Here is a 22500-nt window from a genome sequence, read left to right on the forward strand (position 1 = left end):
GTGTGTGTGTGTGTGTGTGTGTGTGAATGTGTGTGCATGTGTGTGTGGTTGTGTGTGTGTGTGTGTGTGTGTGTGTGTGTGTGTGTGTGTGTGTGTGTGTGTGTGTGTGTGTGTGTGTGTGTGTGTGTGTGTGTGTGTGTATGTGGTTGTGTGTCTGTATGTGGTTGTGTGTCTGTGTGTGGTTGTGTGTGTGTATGTGGTTGTGTGTGTGTATGTGGTTGTGTGTGTATGTGGTTGTGTGTGTGTATGTGGTTGTGTGTCTGTATGTGGTTGTGTGTGTGTGTGTGGTTGTGTGTGTGTGTGGTTGTGTGTGTGTGGGTGTGTGTGTGTGTGTGTGTGTGTGTGTGTGTGTGTGTGTGTGTGTGGTTGTGTGTGTGTATGTGGTTGTGTGTCTGTATGTGGTTGTGTGTGTATGTAGTTGTGTGTCTGTATGTGGTTGTGTGTGTATGTAGTTGTGTGTCTGTATGTGGTTGTGTGTGTATGTGGTTGTGTGTCTGTATGTGGTTGTGTGTCTGTATGTGGTTGTGTGTGTATGTGGTTGTGTGTGTGTATGTGGTTGTGTGTGTGTGTGTGTATGGTTGTGTGTGTGTGTGTGTATGGTTGTGTGTGTGTGTGATTGTGTTCAGAAATTGTCAAAAAAAAAAAAGTAAGATCTCATAAACACGTGTATGTCGTTTTTTTTCGTGGTGTCCAGCATGAATTTTAAACTAATGTATATCAATGGGAAGCATCTTTCGTGATCACGACGACGGTAGCGAGTAGTATGAAAATCTGAAAATCCGCGCGAGGAGGATGGTTGGGTCAAACAACCCGTTCTTGTTGCTTTCCATTTCGTGCTCACCAACACAAAAAAAACGAGATGAACGTGTCCCTGTACACGAATCAATAGATTAAAAATAACGTGACCATTTCACCAACTGCCGTGAGACCGTGTTGGACAATGTCTACATATTTATTGCTTTTGATTCCAAAGAAAATGCCTTAAAAAATGGAAATGGAAAGTTGCGTGTTCTCTCAGGAGTTATGATGAGTTTGAGAAAAAGTGGTGTGAGTTTTGACACTGAGGGCCCTGTTTTAACGATCTGAGGTCACGGCGTGAAGCGCCTGCTGCAGGTGTGTTTAGGGCGTGTCCAAATCCACTTTTGCTAGTTTGACGGCGGAAAAAAGTGTCCGTGCGCCCAAGTCGTTTAAATAGCAAATGCACCTGCGCCCATCTGTGGCCCATGGGCGTGCTGGTCTTACAGGGAGGTGTGTTCAGGTGCATTCTGGGCGTGCTGGTCTTACAGGGAGGTGTGTTCAGGTGCATTCTGGGCGTGCTGGTCTTACAGGGAGGTGTGTTCAGGTGCATTCTGGGCGTGCTGGTCTTACAGGGAGGTGTGTTTAGGTGCATTCTGGGCGTGCTGGTCTTACAGGGAGGTGTGTTCAGGTGCATTCTGGGCGTGCTGGTCTTACAGGGAGGTGTGTTCAGGTGCATTCTGGGCGTGCTGGTCTTACAGGGAGGTGTGTTCAGGTGCATTCTGGGCGTGCTGGTCTTACAGGGAGGTGTGTTCAGGTGCATTCTGGGCGTGCTGGTCTTACAGGGAGGTGTGTTCAGGTGCATTCTGGGCGTGCTGGTCTTACAGGGAGGTGTGTTCAGGTGCATCTCTGGGCGTGCTGGTCTTACAGGGAGGTGTGTTCAGGTGCATTCTGGGCGTGCTGGTCTTACAGGAGGTGTGTTCAGGGGCATTCTGCGTGCTGGTCTTACAGGGATGTGTTCAGGTGCATTCTGGGCGTGCTGGTCTTACAGGGAGGTGTGTTCAGGTGCATTCTAGGGCGTGCTGGTCTTACAGGGAGGGTGTGTTCAGGTGCATTCTGGGCGTGCTGGTCTTACAGGGAGGTGTGTTCAGGTGCATTCTGGGCGTGCTGGTCTTACAGGGAGGTGTGTTCAGGTGCATTCTGGGCGTGCTGGTCTTACAGGGAGGTTCAGGGTGATTCCCAGGTGCTGGTCTACGTGTCAGGTGCATTCAGGTGCTGGTCTTACAGGGAGGTGTGTTCAGGTACATTCTGGGCGATATATCTTGAGGCAGCGGGAAGTGATGGCACCATTGACCAACAAAAACCTGGTCTAAAGTCAATAACGCAGCATTTCATTGTTATTTTAACAGAGCATTAGTAAAATGCTCCTAGGCTCGTGCACAGCACGTGCACACTATGCTTGTTACACACACAGGGACGCACAGCAGCACAAACACATGCAGAAGATTACAAATACAAATATTACGGTGCAAATCCTCCATCATAACAGCAATGCTCCAAGGTCCAAACGCGCCTGGCTTTTAAAGGGAATGGGAGATGATCTCTGATTGGTTGATTGTTGATTAATGAAGACACTAAGTACAACCCTTTAGAACCATGCGCCCGGCGCACGGACCCTTTTTTCCCGCCGTCAAACTAGCAAAAGTGGATTTGGACACGCCCTAAACACACCTGCGCCAGGTGCTTCACGCCGTGCGCTGAGATCGTTAAAACAGGGCCCTTAAGAAGTGGAACGTCGTGGATATAGACTAGAGAGCTTTAAGCGTGTGTTACTCACGGTGGTTTCCCGGGACGCTGGGCGGGTCGTCTGGCTGCAGGGTGGCGGCGCCAGTGGTGCTACATGTAGTGCCACTGTCCCTCCACGCCCATCCCCATCCCCACACCACCCAGAGGACCTGCGGGACAAACACACACACACACACACACACACACACACACACACACACACACACACACACACACAGATCAGCCACGAAAAAGATCAAGTCTCAAACATACAGTACTGTACATCATTCTATATCTTTGTATCTCTGACTATTTGACTTTTTACTCCACTACTTTTGTCTGACAGCTTTAAGTTACTTTTCAGATGACAGGTTTCCATCCCCTTCCTGTCCAGTGGAAACCACGTATCTCCAGATGTGTTGATGTTGAATGTTTGTGATAAACTGAAGGATGAAGCGTCCCTTTGTGTGTTGAGAAAACTCTCCTCCTTAAGCTAAATAAAGGCTTTAAAAAGACTCTCGGATCAGCTGGAAAAGGCATCGTCACAAAGCTGAAGACAGGGCTGTTTGTCGACACCATGAAAAGTGTGTGTGTGTGTGTGTGTGAGTTGTGTATGTATGTGCTTATGTGTGTATGTGTGTGTGTGTGTGTGTGTATGTATGTGCGTATGTGTGTGAGTGGTGTATGTGTGGTGTATGTCTATGTGTATGTGTGTGTGTGTGTGTGTGTGTGTGTGTGTGTGTGTGTGTGTGTGTGTGTGTGTGTGTGTGTGTGTGTGTGTGTGTGTGTGTGTGTGTGTGTGTGTGTGTGTGTGTGTGTGTGTGCGTTTACCAGTTGGTCTGATTCCCATGTGTGTCTGTCCGTCCACAACGAAGCCTCCCATTGGCTGACCATCTGGGCCGTACGGTCCAGCATGGCTCACTGCGGACACACGGGGGGGGGGAGATAGGGGGAATTACTCTTTTTTAATTATCTCGCTGCAGCCTGCTGTCCCACAGTGATGACATCACTCTCACACTCGCACTGTGAGGTGGAGGATGGCTTGACAGCTGCCGTCTATCACACAAACGATTCCTTCATTTTCTGGCTGCTTTGTGTCTCTTTGTGGTTTGTTTTGTGTCTCGTTGGGATTGGTTTGTGTCTATTTGGAATAATTTGGAGTTTCTCTGTAATCGTGTGTCTATTTAATAGGGATTAAGATTCTGCTGAAACCAAAACCGAATCCTAGAAGAGGCAACATTATGCCAGGAAGACAAGTGGGAAAAACTATTTTGACAAGGCCAATGTTTACCCTATCTCACGATCCGATCAATATAAGCAGATGGAGTAGCTTGTTGAATCCAGTGTCTTCCAATAGGGCTGCAAGTCAGTGGCTATCATTTTCCCAATTGCTGCATGAATGGCTTTGGCTCGTGGGTGATCTGAGGCCCGCTGTTTGTTCAGTGTAGGGCAAAGCTGGTAATGGTCGTCTGGTTAACACCAGTTTTTAGCTGTGACTGTCCTTCCTTTGCCGTACCTGAAGTTGCTGCATTCTGGCTGCTGTCTGTAGATTCCTTCATGCTCAGCTCGTATTCTTCCAGATGTTTCATACCAGATGTTGTAACAGCGGTGATGTTGTGTATTGTTTAGGGTCCTCGCCACCACCAGACTAATCAGCATTGCAGATTGAACATGTACCGAACCCTACGCTTGCACTCCGTGCGCTACGCTGGTCGCCGTAATGACGGCGCCGTTGATTACGGGAAGGTGTTTACGTAGGTGGAGCTTCAATGCAGCAGGCTGAGAGGAAGTGGAAATGGAACTGGTGAGCAGAAAAAGTGTTGTTTGGCAGTACTTTCAGTCAAAAGAAGGCCATTCAAGTCCAGCTACATGTTCAATCTGCAATGCTGATTAGTCTGGTGGTGGCGAGGACCCTAAACAATACACAACATCACCGCTGTTACAACATCTGGTATGAAACATCTGGAAGAATACGAGCTGAGCATGAAGGAATCTACAGACAGCAGCCAGAATGCAGCAACTTCAGGTACGGCAAAGGAAGGACAGTCACTGTTTACTTCATTAATGTGTTGACTGTGTTCATGGACTGAGGACGGGACGAGGACTCAGCAGAACCTCAACCAGGGGGTTCAGGATTCAGCAGAACCTCAACCAGGGGGTTCAGGATTCAGCAGAACCCCAAAAATCTGGATTTGCTGCCTCCCTACTCACAACGCTGCCGTAGTTTATGTTTTATATTTGTTATTTATTTCATTTCTGCATAAAATCTAAATAAAATCTCCCGTGTTTTCTCTCCACTTGTTTATGCCGTAGATCTTTTTCATTTTGCATCTGATCTTTTGGAGCGAGGAGACGAGGAGACGAGGAGAAGGGGGAGGAGGGAGTAGTCATTAATCAATGATGAGACGACTTAAAGTCAAATGTTTTCACCCTCGTGGGGAATTTAGCTCGATAAAGTCTCATCTCAAAGGGAAGTGTTTTCAATCACAGTCACATTCCCAGGATTCAGGCTCTTTAACCGTTTCTCCTCGCTGTTATTCAGCGGTGTATCGTTGCCTTTGTGTGGGAGTCAGCCACGCTGCACGGTAAACGCCAACAAAGCTCAAGGGGGCCAAAAGGCCCGCGGTACTTTAGCCCCGCTTTAAGCCAAGCTCCTATTTGTTTTAATCCCAGGTTAAAATGTTCAATGGAGTGGTCAGTCAAAGCGATTAGCGTCTTTGTCTGGAGCTAATCCTGCCGGGGGTTTGGAGGCCATTCAATCCCTGAGTTTAAGCTTCTCTGCCCGCTTAAACCACGCTGAGCAGCCAAGAGAGCAAAAGACACGGAGAGCGCGGGGGGGAGGAGGAGGAGGGGGAGTTCACTACTGAGGATGTTTTTGTTACTGCTCAAATTTCGGTTGCGATGCAGGTTATGCACAGGTGCTTAGGGTTTTCTGGTTTTGCACATAAAGACATTAAATCCTGCTTTCAGAAATGTGGATGAACTCTTCTCCATGTTTGACCAACAGGCTGTTCTCATGAACCATTCCTACATGAAGCTACCGAAAGTACAGCCCTGTAATTGGTAGGTATTTCACGTATTTATTACTGTCAGCACAACACTGACTGCTGCTGTACGCCATGCTATGCCCCGCTACACCATGCTAAGCCCTGCTACACCCTACTATGCCCTGCTATGCCATGCTAAACCCTGGTACCCATGCTACACCCTACTATGCCCTGCTACACCCTACTATGCCCTGCTACGCCATGCTAAACCCTGGTACCCCATGCTACACCCTACTATGCCCTGCTATGCCATGCTAAACCCTGGTACCCATGCTACACCCTACTATGCCCTGCTATGCCCTGCTACGCCCTGCTATGCCATGCTACGCCATGCCAAGCCCTGCTACCCCATGCTACACCCTACTATGCCCTGCTACGCCCTGCTATGCCATGCTACGCCATGCAATGCCCTGCTACACCCTACATGCCCTGCTATGCCCTGCTACGCCATGCTACACCCCTACTATGCCATGCTACGCCATGCTAAGCCCTGGTACCCATGCTACACCCTACTATGCCCTGCTACGCCCCGCTATGCCATGCTATGCCCCGCTACGCCATGCTAAGCCCTGCTACACCCTACTATGCCATGCTATGCCATGCTAAACCCTGGTACCCCATGCTACACCCTACTATGCCCTGCTATGCCATGCTAAACCCTGGTACCCCATGCTACACCCTACTATGCCCTGCTATGCCATGCTAAGCCCTGCTACCCCATGCTACACCCTACTATGCCCTGCTACGCCCCGCTATGCCATGCTACGCCATGCTATGCCCCGCTACGCCATGCTAAGCCCTGCTACACCCTACTATGCCATGCTATGCCATGCTAAACCCTGGTACCCCATGCTACACCCTACTATGCCCTGCTATGCCATGCTATGCCATGCTAAACCCTGGTACCCCATGCTACACCCTACTATGCCCCGCTATGCCATGCTATGCCCTGCTAAGCCCCCCTACACCCCGCTACAGCATACTACCCCATACTACACCCTACTATGCCCTGCTACGTGCTGCTATGATCTGAACTGCTACAACTATTTTTTCTAGTCATAGTTTCATTGTCTTTACTGTAATTGCCACTGTTCATCATACCAACTGCTACACGTATTATGAATCATATTCCTCTAAAATCTGTAGATCTGTTTCACCAAGAGCCTAGGTTTGTCCGAGGTTACTGCCTAAAAGGACGTTTTTCCTCGCCACTGTCGCACCAAATGCTTGCTCTCGTTGTGTGTGAGTTTGGTTTAGACTTACTCTGATCTGTAAAGTGTCCTGAGATAACTCCTGTTATGATTTAATACTATAAATAAAACTGAATTGCTGTATAAGAGCGTGAAGATCCTCGTAGGGAGGAGGTCGGGATGGATGTTTGGGTCCTAAAACACAATGTGAACGTAGGACAGATCATTTTTTTAAGAGGCAAAAGGCCAAACTGAGAGGCCACGGCGGCCCTCGTGGCCCTGGACCGGAGTGTAAATATGAAAAATATGAAACCTACCTGCTCTGTTGGACTGGTCGATCATTGGCTGAACGATCCTCCGCCTCGCGTTGATGAACCTGAGGAACATAAGAGGAAGAGGAGAGAAACCAGAGGAGGGAAGAGATGGAGGGAAAGACACAAAGAGAGCGAGATTATAAATAAGGAGGAGCAGCAGTGTTTCAATGTTCTGAACCATCTCAACTTTCTCTCTCGTTTTCTTTCTTATTTTCTGAGCGCGGCTGGAAAAAAAAAAGGTTCAAATCATAAACATGCAGAATGTAAAGTGAAAAATGAAGGCCTCCTGCACACTGGCTGCGTGGCGTGAGCGTGTCAGCCAAGGGCGCGGGAAAAGGGGTGCTGAGGGTGCTGCAGCACCCCCTGTTGGCAGGAGCTGGATTTTATATTTTTTAAATAATTACTAATTCGCTGTCGGACTTTATTTATATTTTTGTATATCAAATAATGAGGCAAATAGCAAAAAAGAGTTATGGATAGGTTTGAATATAGCCTACTAAAAATGAACTGTTATAGCTGCTATAGAGGTCAAAGTGAAAGACTTGCTGCTGAGAAGCGAGCAGGCTGAGGCTAGTTGACTGGAACGTTAGCTGTAGAGAAGAATATGTCACAGAAAAGGATACAAGATCTTTTCTTCCGGCATAGTAATGCGGCTAAAATTAGCAAGATTTCATCTGTAGATGTTACAGTTGATGTTTCCTCGTCCGCCGCCGAGGCAAACTCTTGTTGGGGCAGCTGAAGAGCCTGAAATAACGTTAGCAAGCAACTCGGCTAACGTTAGCAGCACCATCGTAGCATCTAACGACAACGTTACAGAAGGATTCGAAAAGCCCCGTCAGCCAAGCAACTTCAGTTATCCTGGAAGGAGGTTCGGGACAGAAACTTTTCAACGGTCTTTACAGCTGAGATGAGAATGAATGAGAAGCCGGTTCTCGTCTTGTGTCATTTGTTGTGTTAGAGTGCCATCTACTGGGCTACAATTGGTAATTATCCTGAAATACGGGAATATGTTCAGTTTACTTCCGGTTCGTGTGTGGAAAAGAACTACGGTTTATACGCTGGTTCAGTGTCTTTGGTTATCTTTGGTTGGTAATCTTTGGTTATTCAGGTAACTGCAGCCTGATTATTAGCATATTAGCATATATTTTCAAGCCAAACATCTCTGCTGTGGTTCAGAAACGTAATTTACCGTAGCTATATACTGAAACAGACTAATGATGTCAAGTGCACGTCTGTGAGTCGGAGTGGCGAGCGCTGGAATTTGTGGCTGCCCAGGACTTTTCTAAAACTTCTCACTCTCACCCATACACTGCGCTAAAATGACGTATTTAGCTGTTAAAATCCGAAATATTTCCTGGGGGGAGAAATCGTCAGACATCCATTATTTTGTTATTCAGCACCCCTGGTCAAAAATAGGTCCCCGCGTGCCTGGTGTCAGCTGCGTGGCGTGAGCGTGTCAGCTGCGTGGCGTGTCTGTTTTTATTTCGGCTCCCATATTAACAGGTTAGAGCTTGCACACTGGCTGCGTGACACGCACGTCTCAGTCGCGCGCCGAAAACACGTGCATGCTACAAATAGGACCGAGTTAGGAGTTAATACGCTGCTGATTAAGCAGGTTAACCCTCGTGATGTCTTCCCCGTAGACCATGATGCAACTTTTTGTTTTTCTGGGTCAAAAAGTACAAAAAGTAAAAAGAAATTCCAACGTTTGGGTCGTCTTTTGGGTCGTTTGCGTCGACACTTTTCCTGACGTTTTTTGAAGATTTTCCCGACATTTTTGTCACTATTTTCCACGTTTTTTGTCACTTTTTCTGATGTTTTTGTCACTTTCATCTGTGCTTTTTTTGACAGCGTAAGAGTAAAGGAGGATCTGCTTTAGCTCAATGCAGTCTCATGAACGGGTCCGTATGATATCGTACGAAGATGTACGCACACCAAAACGCGTGATATCCTACGAAATTAGGAGACCTCCTAATCACCAGTCACGTGACGCCAGGCGGCCAGTTGCTAGTTGGCTAACGCTCGTGTCGTCTCCCCCGTCGACCGCGATACGTTTAGCTTCTCTGGGACTAAAATTAAAACTATTTGGTCGTCTTTTTCACAATATGCATATCCAAATCGCAGAGGGACGCAATAAAACGTGTCAAACCGTTCTGAGTGAGACGTCGCGGCTTACAAATCAAATCCCACAGACTAAAGAAACAATGTTTAGGAGATCCAGAGGTGATATGGTTCAGGTGTATAAGCTTATACAGGGAATATATGATGTAACAGCTGAGCCTCTCTTTCAGTTTTGAAGCAATAGGTACGAGACACGAGGATATTCTTTAAAACGTTACCCTAGAACGTGTCGGTCTGAAAAGAAATGTGTTCACACACGTGCAGTATAATCATGGAGCAGGCTTCCAGAAGTAGTTCTCCTAGCGTTCCCCTTCAATTCATGCTTTTAAGAATAGGTTGGATGCATTTTGCCTGTCGAAAGGTGTAATGTTTAATTATAAAACTTGTCAGTAATTTGTGTAACGTATTTATGAATTGTCAGAACATTTCAATCATGAAATGAATGTGTTTTAATGAAAACAACATGTTAAAATGTGAATATATTGTGATGCGTGAGTCTGGAATAGAGTATTTTATATCCTGTACCAGAATGTCTTTCAGTAAATGTTTGTTTTGATCCAGATCCTCACTCAACAATGACACACAAATGATCATTCCCTCCAATATCGTGAATGGTATCGCAATTGCAATTAAGATCGTTTTCCTCCCATTGTGCAGCCCTGGGCTGCAGCAGCGGAGCATTCAACAAGCACCCTCCTAAGTACACTCTTGAAAGCCATCATCCTGGTATGCACGACCTATGACCCGGCACCTTCTGTGACCCCCTTCCCCCCTCCCCCGGCCGCCTCCCCCTCTGCTCTGCTCTTCCTCAGCCCAAAGCCTGTCGACCCCTCCTGACCCGCCCCGCAGTGAAAGCAACGTGCTTTCCCACTTGATTTATGTCCCCTACAACGTCCTTCCCCCGTGGGGAGGGAGGCTTCCATTTCAACTCGGAAAAGAGGGAGGAGAAGCCCGGGGGTGTAAAGAAAGAAGAAAGAAAAAGTGGAGGGGGACGACCCTGTTTTCTTTTCAGGAAAACAAAAGCCACAGCGGCCTTTTCAGGGGAGTAAAAAAAAAAAAACGGCGAAGAGGAGAGAGGGAGGGTGAGATGCAAAGGAGAGGAAGAGTAAAGGAGGATCTGCTTTAGCTCAATGCAGTCTCATGAACGGGTCCGTATGATATCGCACCAAAACGCGTGATATCCTACGAAATTAGGAGACCTCCTAATCACCAGTCACATGACGCCAGGCGGCCAGTTGCTAGTTGGTTAACGCTCGTGTCGTCTCCCCCGTCGACCGCGATACGTTTAGCTTCTCTGGGACTAAAATTAAAACTATTTGGTTGTCCTTTTCGACACTTTTGTGGAATAAAAAGTCCTCTTTCACAGCTCGGTCGTATCTGCGGCAGTTAGTAGATGTGTTTAGCCGAAAAAAACGAAAAGAGGCCGACATTACGGTTACATTTCGTCCACAAAATATGAGCGTTTTGCCGCGACGAAAATCAAGATTAGGATTAAGAAAAAGATCATGGTTTGGATTAAAACACTCCTTCCCCGGGAAGTGAACACCACTCTCTGGCTTAAAGGTGCACTATGAGTTCCTAGATGGTTTCAGCATGATTTTATTTTTGTCTCAAATGGTAGTCATCTCTCCTTGATCCGCTAGCTGCCTGCCCCCTGAACGCACCGTGAAAAAGCCCGGTCTCGGGAGACGACACAGGGATCGTAAACGTCAAACAAACACTAGAGGCACAGGATAGGCACCAAAATACAACAAACCACGTAACACCCGAAACCTTGTTCCCAAACTAGTTGAAAGCACATGTAATGGCAATCTCTGAATCATGGTTAACTCCCAATATTCCTGATTCTTTTCTTTCAATTGAAACTTATGAATAGTATCGTAAAGACCGCATTAGCAAGACCAGCGGCACCTCAACATGCTTTTATATACTATTATTGTCACCTACAAGCCCCCTAATGTCAGTGACAGTTCTTATCTATCTGACTGGAAAACAGCACAAATTAACCCATTTTTTTAATCTGATGATCACACTCTTGTTTCAAATTACAGACCTATTGCAATACTTCCAGCAATGTCTAAGTTGCTGGAAAAAGTCTTGCATAACCAGCTCAGTTCTTACCTTGAAACTAATAACTGGCTCAGTGACTGTCAACATGGTTTTCGTGCTAAGAGATCAACCATGTCGTCGTTACTACTCTTCACTGAACAATTACGTGACGTTCTCAACAAAGGTCACATCACTGGAGCTATTTTTATTGATTTTCGTAAAGCCTTCGATACAGTGAACCACCAGATTTTGCTAAACAAACCACTCATTTCACCTGTCTCCATCTGTGATATAAATGCTCTCTTCTTATTTGACAAACAGGTTGCAGACAGTCAAAATGAATCATGTCATATCCCAACCTTTAGTTTGTGACATGGGCGTTCCACAAGGCATCATTCTTGGACCCTTACTTTTTCTTTTATACATTAATGATTTCCCTCGAGTGTGTAAACACGCTGATGATACTGTGATTTTTCTCTCTGATTCAAATCCTAATGTCATAACTATCATCTGATCTTCACCTCTTACATGATTGGTTGAAAAAGAACAATCTGACCATCAATGTAAAGAAAACTGAATGTATGTATTTTCATTCACACAGAAAAAGTCTTTCTTTTACTGATTTTATTACTTTTGCAAACCAAGATCTTGTTGTCACAAAGACCTACAACTATCTTGATTCACACCTTACATATCGGGAACACATCTCTAAATGAACAAAAAAGTAGAATCAGAAACTCTATGTGTATAACAAGATTAGATCATATCTTTCTTTTTCAGTTTCTGAAACCTACTTACATGCCAGTGTGTTTTCAACAATGTCCTACTGTCTCCCAATCTGGTCTCTTACCACTAAGGACATTACTGAACCAATAGCACGACTACACTACCGAGCACTAAAGATCCACAGTAATCTTCCAAAGTGGTCTCATCATTGCAGTGCGTTCACACGCACAAATGCTTTGACTTACCAGAGCTACGTAAACAGCCACGCTATTGCATTTTATTGTCAGATTCAAAATAGCTCTTTACCAGCACTTACAGTTCTTCTTCCGACACACAACATGAGACCAGTACGCCTCACTAGGTCAGTCTCACAGGCACTCATTCCAGTCCCCCCCCCCCCCATACAAAACAACTACGGTCAGCAATCCTTATTCTATATTTACACCAACATTTGGAAAGACATTCCCCATCACATTCAAACACTATCATCCATCACATATTTCAAAAAGTCATATAAACTGTTTCTTCTTGATAGTCATACTTGCACACACTGATTGTTCATGTATTGTTTTTAGTCTTGTTTTTCCGTATTTAATGTTTTATTTGTTTGCATCTGTTCAGTCAATAATAATGTCCTGTATAAATGTGCCGAAATTGTGTTCATTGTTCTATGTTGCTGCAGAACAGGAACCTGCTGTGAACCAGTTTTTAAACTGATTCAGACCCGTTTATTGGACCTTAATTGTTGCTCTTAAATTTTCCTGTATAATAAATGAAATGAAATGAAATAGTGCACCTTTAAAAGTCCAGTATGTTAACGCCCACCTGTATGTTTTATTTTTTATTTTTTCATCAAGAAGTAATACATACATATAGTGTGTAATGTCATACTCCAATCAGAGTACAACTCCTACTAGTAACACTATTCCTCTACTCCACAGGATCTTAAACCACACTCATGCATGCTCATACTCACTAATACGTACCCACCTCCCCAACATACACGCTCCATGCTTCCACTCCTCCACATGTATATCTTTCACATTTTTGCCACACAAACCCAACACACACACACACACACACAGTGCGTGGCACTATTTTTGTGGGGACCGTCATTGACGTAATGCATTCCCTAGCCCCTTACCCTAACCTTAACCATCCCAACTAAATGCCTAACCTTAACCCTTACCCTCACCCTAACCAGAACCTCATTCTAACCCTAATCCTAAAACCAGGTCTTAACCCTCAAACAGACCTTTAACCTTGGGGGGTCCAGCATTTTGGCCCCACAAAGCTGTCCGGACCCCACAAGTATACTGTATTCCCGGGTTTTGGACCCCACGAATATAGTTAAACAAGAACACACACACACACACACACTTGGTTTCCAGCTCACCGATAATAGGACCATAATTATCAATTTCGTCTCCTAACGGTCACAGACAACTTAATCAGAGAAAACGATTATTTTGCACATTACCGTTTTGCAAGTAAACAAGTTTCACTGTCTTTCCAAGAGTCAACGAGTAATAATGTTCAATAATCCCCATTTTTATACTGACCAAAAGTAAATGCAAGTCTGATTCTAGCAGCCCTAACCAATAGGTCTGATATTGACGGAGTTTCCTCCCTGAAGAGCTAATAAAACACTTGTATGTATGACGTAAAGTTGAAAGACAAGGACAAGGACAAACAGGCTCGGCGGGCGGAGGTCTGCACTCTCCGAGAGCACGAAATTCTGTTTTTATTTCTCCACAATCATGTTTTCATTCCCTGTAAATCTGGGGCTGATTGAAAAGTTGCACTACATTGTTTACAATGTAGCAGAACATAGAAAACAGTTTAACCCTTGTGTTGTGTTGTGTTGTGTTGTGTTGTGTTGTCTTGTGTTGTCTTGTGTTGTCTTGTGTTGTGTTGTCTTGTGTTGTGTTGTGTTGTGTTGTGTTGTGTTGATGATACTGTGATTTTTCTCTCTGATTCAAATCCTAATGTCATAACTATCATCTGATCTTCACCTCTTACATGATTGGTTGAAAAAGAACAATCTGACCATCAATGTAAAGAAAACTGAATGTATGTATTTTCATTCACCCAGAAAAAGTCTTTCTCTTTACTGATTTTTATTACTTTTGCAAACCAAGATCTTGTTGTCACAAAGGACCTACAACTGTCTTGATTCACACCTTAGAGATCGAACACATCTCTAAAATGAACAAAAAAGTAGAATCAGAAACTCTGTGTGTATAACAAGATTAGATCATATCTTTCTTTTTCAGTTTCTGAAACCTACTTACATGCCAGTGTGTTTTCAACAATGTCCTACTGTCTCCCAATCTGGTCTCTTACCACTAAGGACATTACTGAACCAATAGCACGACTACACTACCGAGCACTAAAGATCCCACAGTAATCTTCCAAAGTGGTCTCATCATTGCAGTACAGGCTCACACGCACAAATGCTTTGACTTACCAGAGCTACGTAAACAGCCACGCTATTGCATTTTATTGTCAGATTCAAAATAGCTCTTTACCAGCACTTACAGTTCTCTTCCGACACACAACATGAGACCAGTACGCCTCACTAGGTCAGTCTCACAGGCACTAATTCCAGTCCCTCCGCATACAAAACAACTACGGTCAGCAATCCTTATTCTATATTTACACCAACATTTGAAAGACATTCCCCATCACATTCAAACACTATCATCCATCACATATTTCAAAAAGTCATATAAACTGTTTCTTCTTGATAGTCATACTTGCACTACACTGATTGTTCATGTATTGTTTTTAGTCTTGTTTTTCCAGTATTTAATGTTTTATTTGTTTGCATCTGTTCAGTCAATAATAATGTCCTGTATAAATGTGCCGAAATTGTGTTCATTGTTCTATGTTGCTGCAGAACAGGAACCTGCTGTGAACCAGTTTTTAAACTGATTCAGACCCGTTTATTGGACCTTAATTGTTGCTCTAAAAATTTTCCTGTATAATAAAATGAAATGAAATGAAATAGTGCACCTTTAAAAGTCCAGTATGTTAACGCCCACCTGTATGTTTTATTTTTTATTTTTTCATCAAGAAGTAATACATACATATAGTGTGTAATGTCATACTCCAATCAGAGTACAACTCCTACTAGTAACACTATTCCTCTACTCCACAGGATCTTAAACCACACTCATGCATGCTCATACTCACTAATACGTACTCCACCTCCCCCAACATACACGCTCCATGCTTCCACTCCTCCACATGTATATCTTTCACATTTTTGCCACACAAAACTCACACACACACACACACACACACACAGTGCGTGGCACTATTTTTGTGGGGGACCCGTCATTGACGTAATGCATTCCCTAGCCCCTTACTCCTAACCTTAACCATCCCAACTAAATGCCTAACCTTAACCCTTACCCTCACCCTAACCAGAACCTCATTCTAACCCTAATCCTAAAACCAGGTCTTAACCCTCAAACAGACCTTTAACCTTGGGGGGTCCAGCATTTTGGCCCCACAAAGCTGTCCGGACCCCACAAGTATACTGTATTCCCGGGTTTTGGACCCCACGAATATAGTTAAACAAGTAACACACACACACACACACTTGGTTTCCAGCTCACCGATAATAGGACTCATAATTATCAATTTCGGCTCCTAACGGTCAAAGACAACGTAATCAGAGAAAACGATTATTTTGCACATTACCGTTTTGCAAGTAAACAAGTTTCACTGTCTTTCCAAGAGTCAACGAGTAATAATGTTCAATAATCCCCATTTTTATACTGACCAAAAGTAAATGCAAGTCTGATTCTAGCAGCCCTAACCAATAGGTCTGATATTGACGGAGTTTCCTCCCTGAAGAGCTAATAAAACACTTGTATGTATGACGTAAAGTTGAAAGACAAGGACAAGGACAAACAGGCTCGGCGGGCGGAGGTCTGCACTCTCCGAGAGCACGAAATTCTGTTTTTATTTCTCCACAATCATGTTTTCATTCCCTGTAAATCTGGGGCTGATTGAAAAGTTGCACTACATTGTTTACAATGTAGCAGAACATAGAAAACAGTTTAACCCTTGTGTTGTGTTGTGTTGTGTTGTGTTGTGTTGTCTTGTGTTGTCTTGTGTTGTCTTGTCTTGTCTTGTGTTGTCTTGTGTTGTGTTGTGTTGTGTTGTCTTGTGTTGTCTTGTGTTGTCTTGTGTTGTGTTGTGTTGTCTTGTGTTGTCTTGTGTTGTGTTGTCTTGTGTTGTCTTGTGTTGTCTTGTGTTGTGTTGTCTTGTCTTGTGTTGTGTTGTCTTGTCTTGTGTTGTCTTGTGTTGTCTTGTGTTGTCTTGTGTTGTGTTGTCTTGTGTTGTCTTGTGTTGTGTTGTCTTGTGTTGTCTTGTGTTGTGTTGTCTTGTGTTGTCTTGTGTTGTATTATGTTGTGTTGTGTTGTCTTGTGTTGTCTTGTGTTGTGTTGTCTTGTGTTGTCTTGTCTTGTCTTGTGTTGTCTTGTGTTGTCTTGTCTTGTGTTGTCTTGTGTTGTCTTGTGTTGTGTTGTCTTGTGTTGTGTTGTCTTGTGTTGTCTTGTCTTGTGTTGTGTTGTCTTGTGTTGTCTTGTCTTGTGTTGTCTTGTCTTGTGTTGTCTTGTGTTGTCTTGTGTTGTGTTGTGTTGTCTTGTGTTGTCTTGTGTTGTGTTGTGTTGTCTTGTGTTGTCTTGTGTTGTGTTGTCTTGTGTTGTCTTGTGTTGTGTTGTCTTGTGTTGTCTTGTGTTGTCTTGTGTTGTCTTGTGTTGTGTTGTGTTGTCTTGTGTTGTGTTGTGTTGTCTTGTGTTGTCTTGTGTTGTCTTGTCTTGTGTTGTCTTGTGTTGTCTTGTGTTGTCTTGTGTTGTCTTGTCTTGTGTTGTCTTGTCTTGTCTTGTGTTGTCTTGTGTTGTCTTGTGTTGTGTTGTCTTGTGTTGTGTTGTCTTGTGTTGTCTTGTCTTGTGTTGTCTTGTGTTGTCTTGTCTTGTGTTGTCTTGTGTTGTGTTGTCTTGTGTTGTCTTGTCTTGTGTTGTCTTGTGTTGTCTTGTCTTGTGTTGTCTTGTGTTGTCTTGTGTTGTCTTGTCTTGTGTTGTCTTGTGTTGTCTTGTCTTGTCTTGTGTTGTGTTGTCTTGTGTTGTCTTGTGTTGTGTTGTGTTGTCTTGTGTTGTCTTGTCTTGTCTTGTGTTTTCTTGTGTTGTGTTGTCTTGTGTTGTCTTGTCTTGTGTTGTCTTGTGTTGTCTTGTGTTGTCTTGTGTTGTCTTGTCTTGTGTTGTCTTGTGTTGTCTTGTCTTGTGTTGTCTTGTGTTGTCTTGTGTTGTGTTGTCTTGTGTTGTCTTGTGTTGTGTTGTGTTGTGTTGTGTTGTCTTGTGTTGTCTTGTGTTGTGTTGTCTTGTCTTGTGTCTTGTCTTGTGTTGTCTTGTGTTGTCTTGTGTTGTCTTGTGTTGTGTTGTCTTGTGTTGTCTTGTGTTGTGTTGTGTTGTCTTGTGTTGTCTTGTGTTGTCTTGTGTTGTGTTGTGTTGTCTTGTGTTGTCTTGTGTTGTCTTGTGTTGTGTTGTCTTGTGTTGTCTTGTGTTGTCTTGTGTTGTCTTGTGTTGTCTTGTGTTGTGTTGTCTTGTGTTGTCTTGTGTTGTCTTGTGTTGTGTTGTGTTGTGTTGTCTTGTGTTGTCTTGTGTTGTCTTGTGTTGTCTTGTGTTGTCTTGTGTTGTCTTGTGTTGTCTTGTGTTGTGTTGTCTTGTTTTGTGTTGTCTTGTCTTGTGTTGTCTTGTGTTGTCTTGTGTTGTGTTGTCTTGTGTTGTGTTGTCTTGTGTTGTCTTGTCTTGTGTTGTCTTGTGTTGTCTTGTGTTGTGTTGTCTTGTGTTGTCTTGTGTTGTGTTGTCTTGTGTTGTCTTGTGTTGTCTTGTGTTGTCTTGTGTTGTCTTGTGTTGTGTTGTGTTCTCTTGTGTTGTCTTGTGTTGTCTTGTGTTGTGTTGTCTTGTGTTGTGTTGTCTTGTGTTGTCTTGTGTTGTCTTGTCTTGTGTTGTCTTGTGTTGTGTTGTCTTGTGTTGTCTTGTCTTGTGTTGTCTTGTGTTGTGTTGTCTTGTGTTGTCTTGTGTTGTGTTGTGTTGTCTTGTGTTGTCTTGTGTTGTGTTGTCTTGTGTTGTCTTGTGTTGTCTTGTGTTGTGTTGTCTTGTGTTGTCTGTTGAAAAGGAACTGTTCTTCGGCGCTTTTTCCGACCTTATATACCTAATTTGACCTTTAAAATAAAGCAGAAATCATGAGTTATTTTGACTAACAGTTACGATCAGAAGATGTTGAATGAATCACAGACTAATTCATGTCAAAGTTGAGTCAGGACACTGGTACGAAACCATTGTAAACATTTCTTTCACATGCTTTAAAATGGAATTAAACACCCAAAGTTCAGTGAAAAGTAATCATTCATGTTACCTGCGAAGCACATCCATGCATCCAAGTTATTTTGGGGGCAATCTGATTGAAAGAAACCCATATTTCAACCCGTCCTCGCTCCTCCAGGCTGTTTTACGACATGGGAGTGAGAATCTGTTGCGTATTTCTGATATAAGAAAACTTTTAAAAGTGTAACAATAAGGGTTAAGAAAGGACACAATTCCTTTATTGTCATTCTACATTTATATACAATGAGATACAGGTGCACTTGACATCTCACATCTCACATTCACACACATGCAACTCATATACAATAGACCGTGACGTGTCCCTTTCCTGCTGTTCTTTTCCTAAACACAACCTCCGTATAGATGCTTCCCATTTCGTGCTGAGCACCACGGAAAAAAAACGTGCTGATTGAAAAAACCGTGTTGATTGTCAACATATGCATGTTAAAAAGAGTAAAAAGAGGTTTGTGTATTGCACCATTTGTAATAAAATATGTACATGTACATGCCAGTGTAGTCAGACTCTTTAAACAAAGCTGCTACACAACCACAATCACCAAACACACACGCACACACACACACACACACACACACACACACACACACACACACACATACACACAGCTTGTAAAACAGTTGCTAAGCCCCGCCCACCATCGGTGTCATTCCCAGGTCAGTACCCCCCACACCCCTCCACAACGGGTGTGTTTAAATAAACCAGTCCAGCTGTTTGCCATGAAAATGCCATTTACACCAACACACACACACACACACACACACACACACACACACACACACACACACACACACACACACACACACACACACACACCCACACACACACACACGTGTCTGACAGTATAATGCAGCAGTCGGATAAAAGCTTCATTTATAGCCTTCGTCTCTGCTCGCTCGTTCGCTCTGAAATCTGCAGAATCAGGGATCACACTGTGTGCGACCTGCTCCAGAGGCGTTTCCACAGCAACAGCCAAATATTCGGAGGGAGCGGGTTCACACTGACGGCTCCAGAGGCCCGACTGCTGGCCTTTGTAAAACGACTCAGATGGTCGACATTATCGTTCAAAAAAACACATGAAAAGGTCGCTATTCAACAATTACTTTTTAAGACCTTTAAGAAGTTATTGTAAAGTATCTAATGTTGTACACTGACATGCGCCCCCCCCCATAAATATGCAGACTTTGGCTGATTATGCATTTACTTATGCACTAAACTAAATCAACTGAACTTCACTAAGGACTTCAGGGTGGATTTCTCCTCTCGATGAGTCGAAAGCAGCTGTTAATCTGATGTTTGTGAAATGTGATTCTTGTTTTGTCTGTGACGTGTATGTGACGTCGCTGCTGGTGGCACGGCTTCCTGCTGTAATTATTTGTCTGTGTTTCATGCACAGTATATTTGTTTAGGTGTCAAATTGATTGATTGATAGACTCATTTCAAGTGTGGTTTTTATTTTCATATCTATGTAGGCAAATCATTCATTCAGTGATGCAGTTGTACAGTATATACAGGCGAAAGGTTTGGGACATTAACAGATTAAGGGGACTTTCACACCTGAAAGTCCAAACCACAACGTCTGGACCAAGGTTCATGTTTATTGCATTTGATCCGGTAAGTTTTGCGGGGACCACTAAGGTCTATATAAAAGAGACTTCAGATACAGTATTAGGGGACCACTAAGGTCTATATAAAAGAGACTTCAGATACAGTATTAGGGGACCACTAAGGTCTATATAAAGAGACTTCAGATACAGTATTAGAGGACCACTAAGGTCTATATAAAAGAGACTTCAGATACAGTATTAGGGGACCACTAAGGTCTATATAAAGAGACTTCAGACACAGTATTAGGGGACCACTAAGGTCTATATAAAAGAGACTTCAGATACAGTATTAGGGGACCACTAAGGTCTATATAAAGAGACTTCAGATACAGTATTAGAGGACCACTAAGGTCTATATAAAGAGACTTCAGATACAGTATTAGGGGACCACTAAGGTCTATATAAAAGAGACTTCAGATACAGTATTAGGGGACCACTAAGGTCTATATAAAAGAGACTTCAGATACAGTATTAGGGGACCACTAAGGTCTATATAAAAGAGACTTCAGATACAGTATTAGGGGACCACTAAGGTCTATATAAAAGAGACTTCAGATACAGTATTAGGGGGGACCACTAAGGTCTATATAAAAGAGACTTCAGATACAGTATTAGGGGACCACTAAGGTCTATATAAAAGAGACTTCAGATACAGTATTAGGGGACCACTAAGGTCTATATAAAAGAGACTTCAGATACAGTATTAGGGGACCACTAAGGTCTATATAAAGAGACTTCAGATACAGTATTAGGGGACCACTAAGGTCTATATAAAAGAGACTTCAGATACAGTATTAGGGGACCACTAAGGTCTATATAAAGAGACTTCAGATACAGTATTAGGGGACCACTAAGGTCTATATAAAAGAGACTTCAGATACAGTATTAGGGGACCACTAAGGTCTATATAAAAGAGACTTCAGATACAGTATTAGGGGACCACTATATAATAGCATCCAAAGAGCATCATGTCATGGGACCTTTAAATTGGCTAAAATTTGCTGAACCATATAAATTCAAGCGACCGTGTTCGATCCCCAACAGTGAAACTTGCTGACGTTTCCGTTACTGTATCAGTAAACAGAAAACTCCTACAGGTCTCTATCTCCCGCCTCCAAGCTCCAATTAACTCTCCAATTAGCCGCCTCCTCCCGTCTGTGACTGTGACCGGGGGATGTTTGGAGACGGGGCAAAAACCCCACAGGAATTAATCATTCAAATCATTAGGGTTGCCTCCCGAACACACAACACAAAGAGTCTCGAGCTCCAGCAAAACGGCACTGACTCACCAGTTGTTGACCTGCAGGTTGGTGAGGCCGGTGTCCTGAGCCAGCTGCTTCTTCTGCTCCTCCGACGGGTACGGGTGCTACAGTGGGACAAAAACACACAGATGTCAACACGCCGTAAAACATCATAGGGTCGTTCCATCTTCTTCTTTTTCTCCTCGTTGTTAGTTTCAGCCTCCAAGCTGCTTATTAGCGTTAAAGAAGGGAGGAGGGGCTAGACTCATTAAGGGGATATGAAATGGAGCATAATTAATGTTGAGCCAATTAGAGAGGGAAGCCAAGTGGAGAGAGATAGCGCTGTTAATTACACTGTGTGTGTGTGTGTGTGTGTGTGTGTGTGTGTGTGTGTCAACTGGGGAAGCTCCATGGGGTGATATATATTATTTCAATTCTTTATCCTCTGGTATCTTCTCTATGAATTGGATTACTGGAGGACTGAGCCTCTGTATATGGGCGCGCGCTCTGCCAGGTGAGCTACCCAGGCGCCCATGATTTACTGGTGGCAAATGCATGGGGAAAAAAGCCCAACGTTTAATAAGACGATGCAAGAAACCTGCAAGTTGCATACAGTATTAAAGGGTAACTACAGTTTTTTTCAACCTGGACCCTATTAACTGACATTGCAGCTTGTTTCTCAGCTGCCAACTGCAGCGATCTCTCTTAATACTGGACCAATGTCAGAGATTGTTGTTCCCATCAGTCACTTAGACACAAACACACGTGAACATAGGGTCCAGGTTGAAAAAACAATGGTAGTTACCCTTTAATTAAGATGAAAACATACGGGATTAGTATCTGCATTTAAAATAAAGCAGCATGATACCACCTCTGGCGTCTGGTTTCAGCTCTAAATACACAAAATGGGAGTGGACAGGAGGGAAAAGTTCACGTAAAGCCGCAGACGATAAATAATGTTTCTCTGCAACAGCTGACAGCGAGTGAGAGTTTCTTCATCTGCTGACCGAAACCAGCTGCTGCGGATCCTCCGCGGCACGTCGCTGCCCGTCCCTGACCCAGATAGCAGCACTTTCAGGAGCTATTTTCACACTGTTGTAACAGTGCTGCTGAAAGTTCAGGCTCGTTAAACTCTGCAGAGAGCAGAGCATCCAAACATACGGACACATGGGGGAGACTTTATTACTAACAAAACAGGGCTGTAGTACTTAAGTCCGGACTCAAGACGCTTTTCTGTCATCTCGGACTCGCCAAATATCCTAGTTGTG

General features: G+C 43.7%; 1 protein-coding gene across 1 annotated transcript in view; it reads right to left on the reverse strand.

Moving 5' to 3' along the window:
• LOC144532255 (homeobox protein Meis1-like) overlaps positions 1-22500 on the reverse strand; it is a 68100-nt gene that overhangs the window by 2532 nt on the left and 43068 nt on the right. The window contains exons 9-12 of the mRNA XM_078272924.1: positions 21281-21357; positions 7075-7133; positions 3352-3441; positions 2573-2690 (exon numbers count right to left, since the gene is read on the reverse strand). Coding sequence (XP_078129050.1) covers positions 2632-2690; positions 3352-3441; positions 7075-7133; positions 21281-21357 — 285 coding nt within the window. The 3' untranslated portion in view covers positions 2573-2631. The remainder of the gene's footprint in view (positions 1-2572; positions 2691-3351; positions 3442-7074; positions 7134-21280; positions 21358-22500) is intronic.

The sequence above is a fragment of the Sander vitreus genome, chromosome 2 (genome assembly GCF_031162955.1).
Source record: "Sander vitreus isolate 19-12246 chromosome 2, sanVit1, whole genome shotgun sequence".
In the NCBI taxonomy this organism is placed as follows: Eukaryota; Metazoa; Chordata; class Actinopteri; order Perciformes; family Percidae; genus Sander; species Sander vitreus.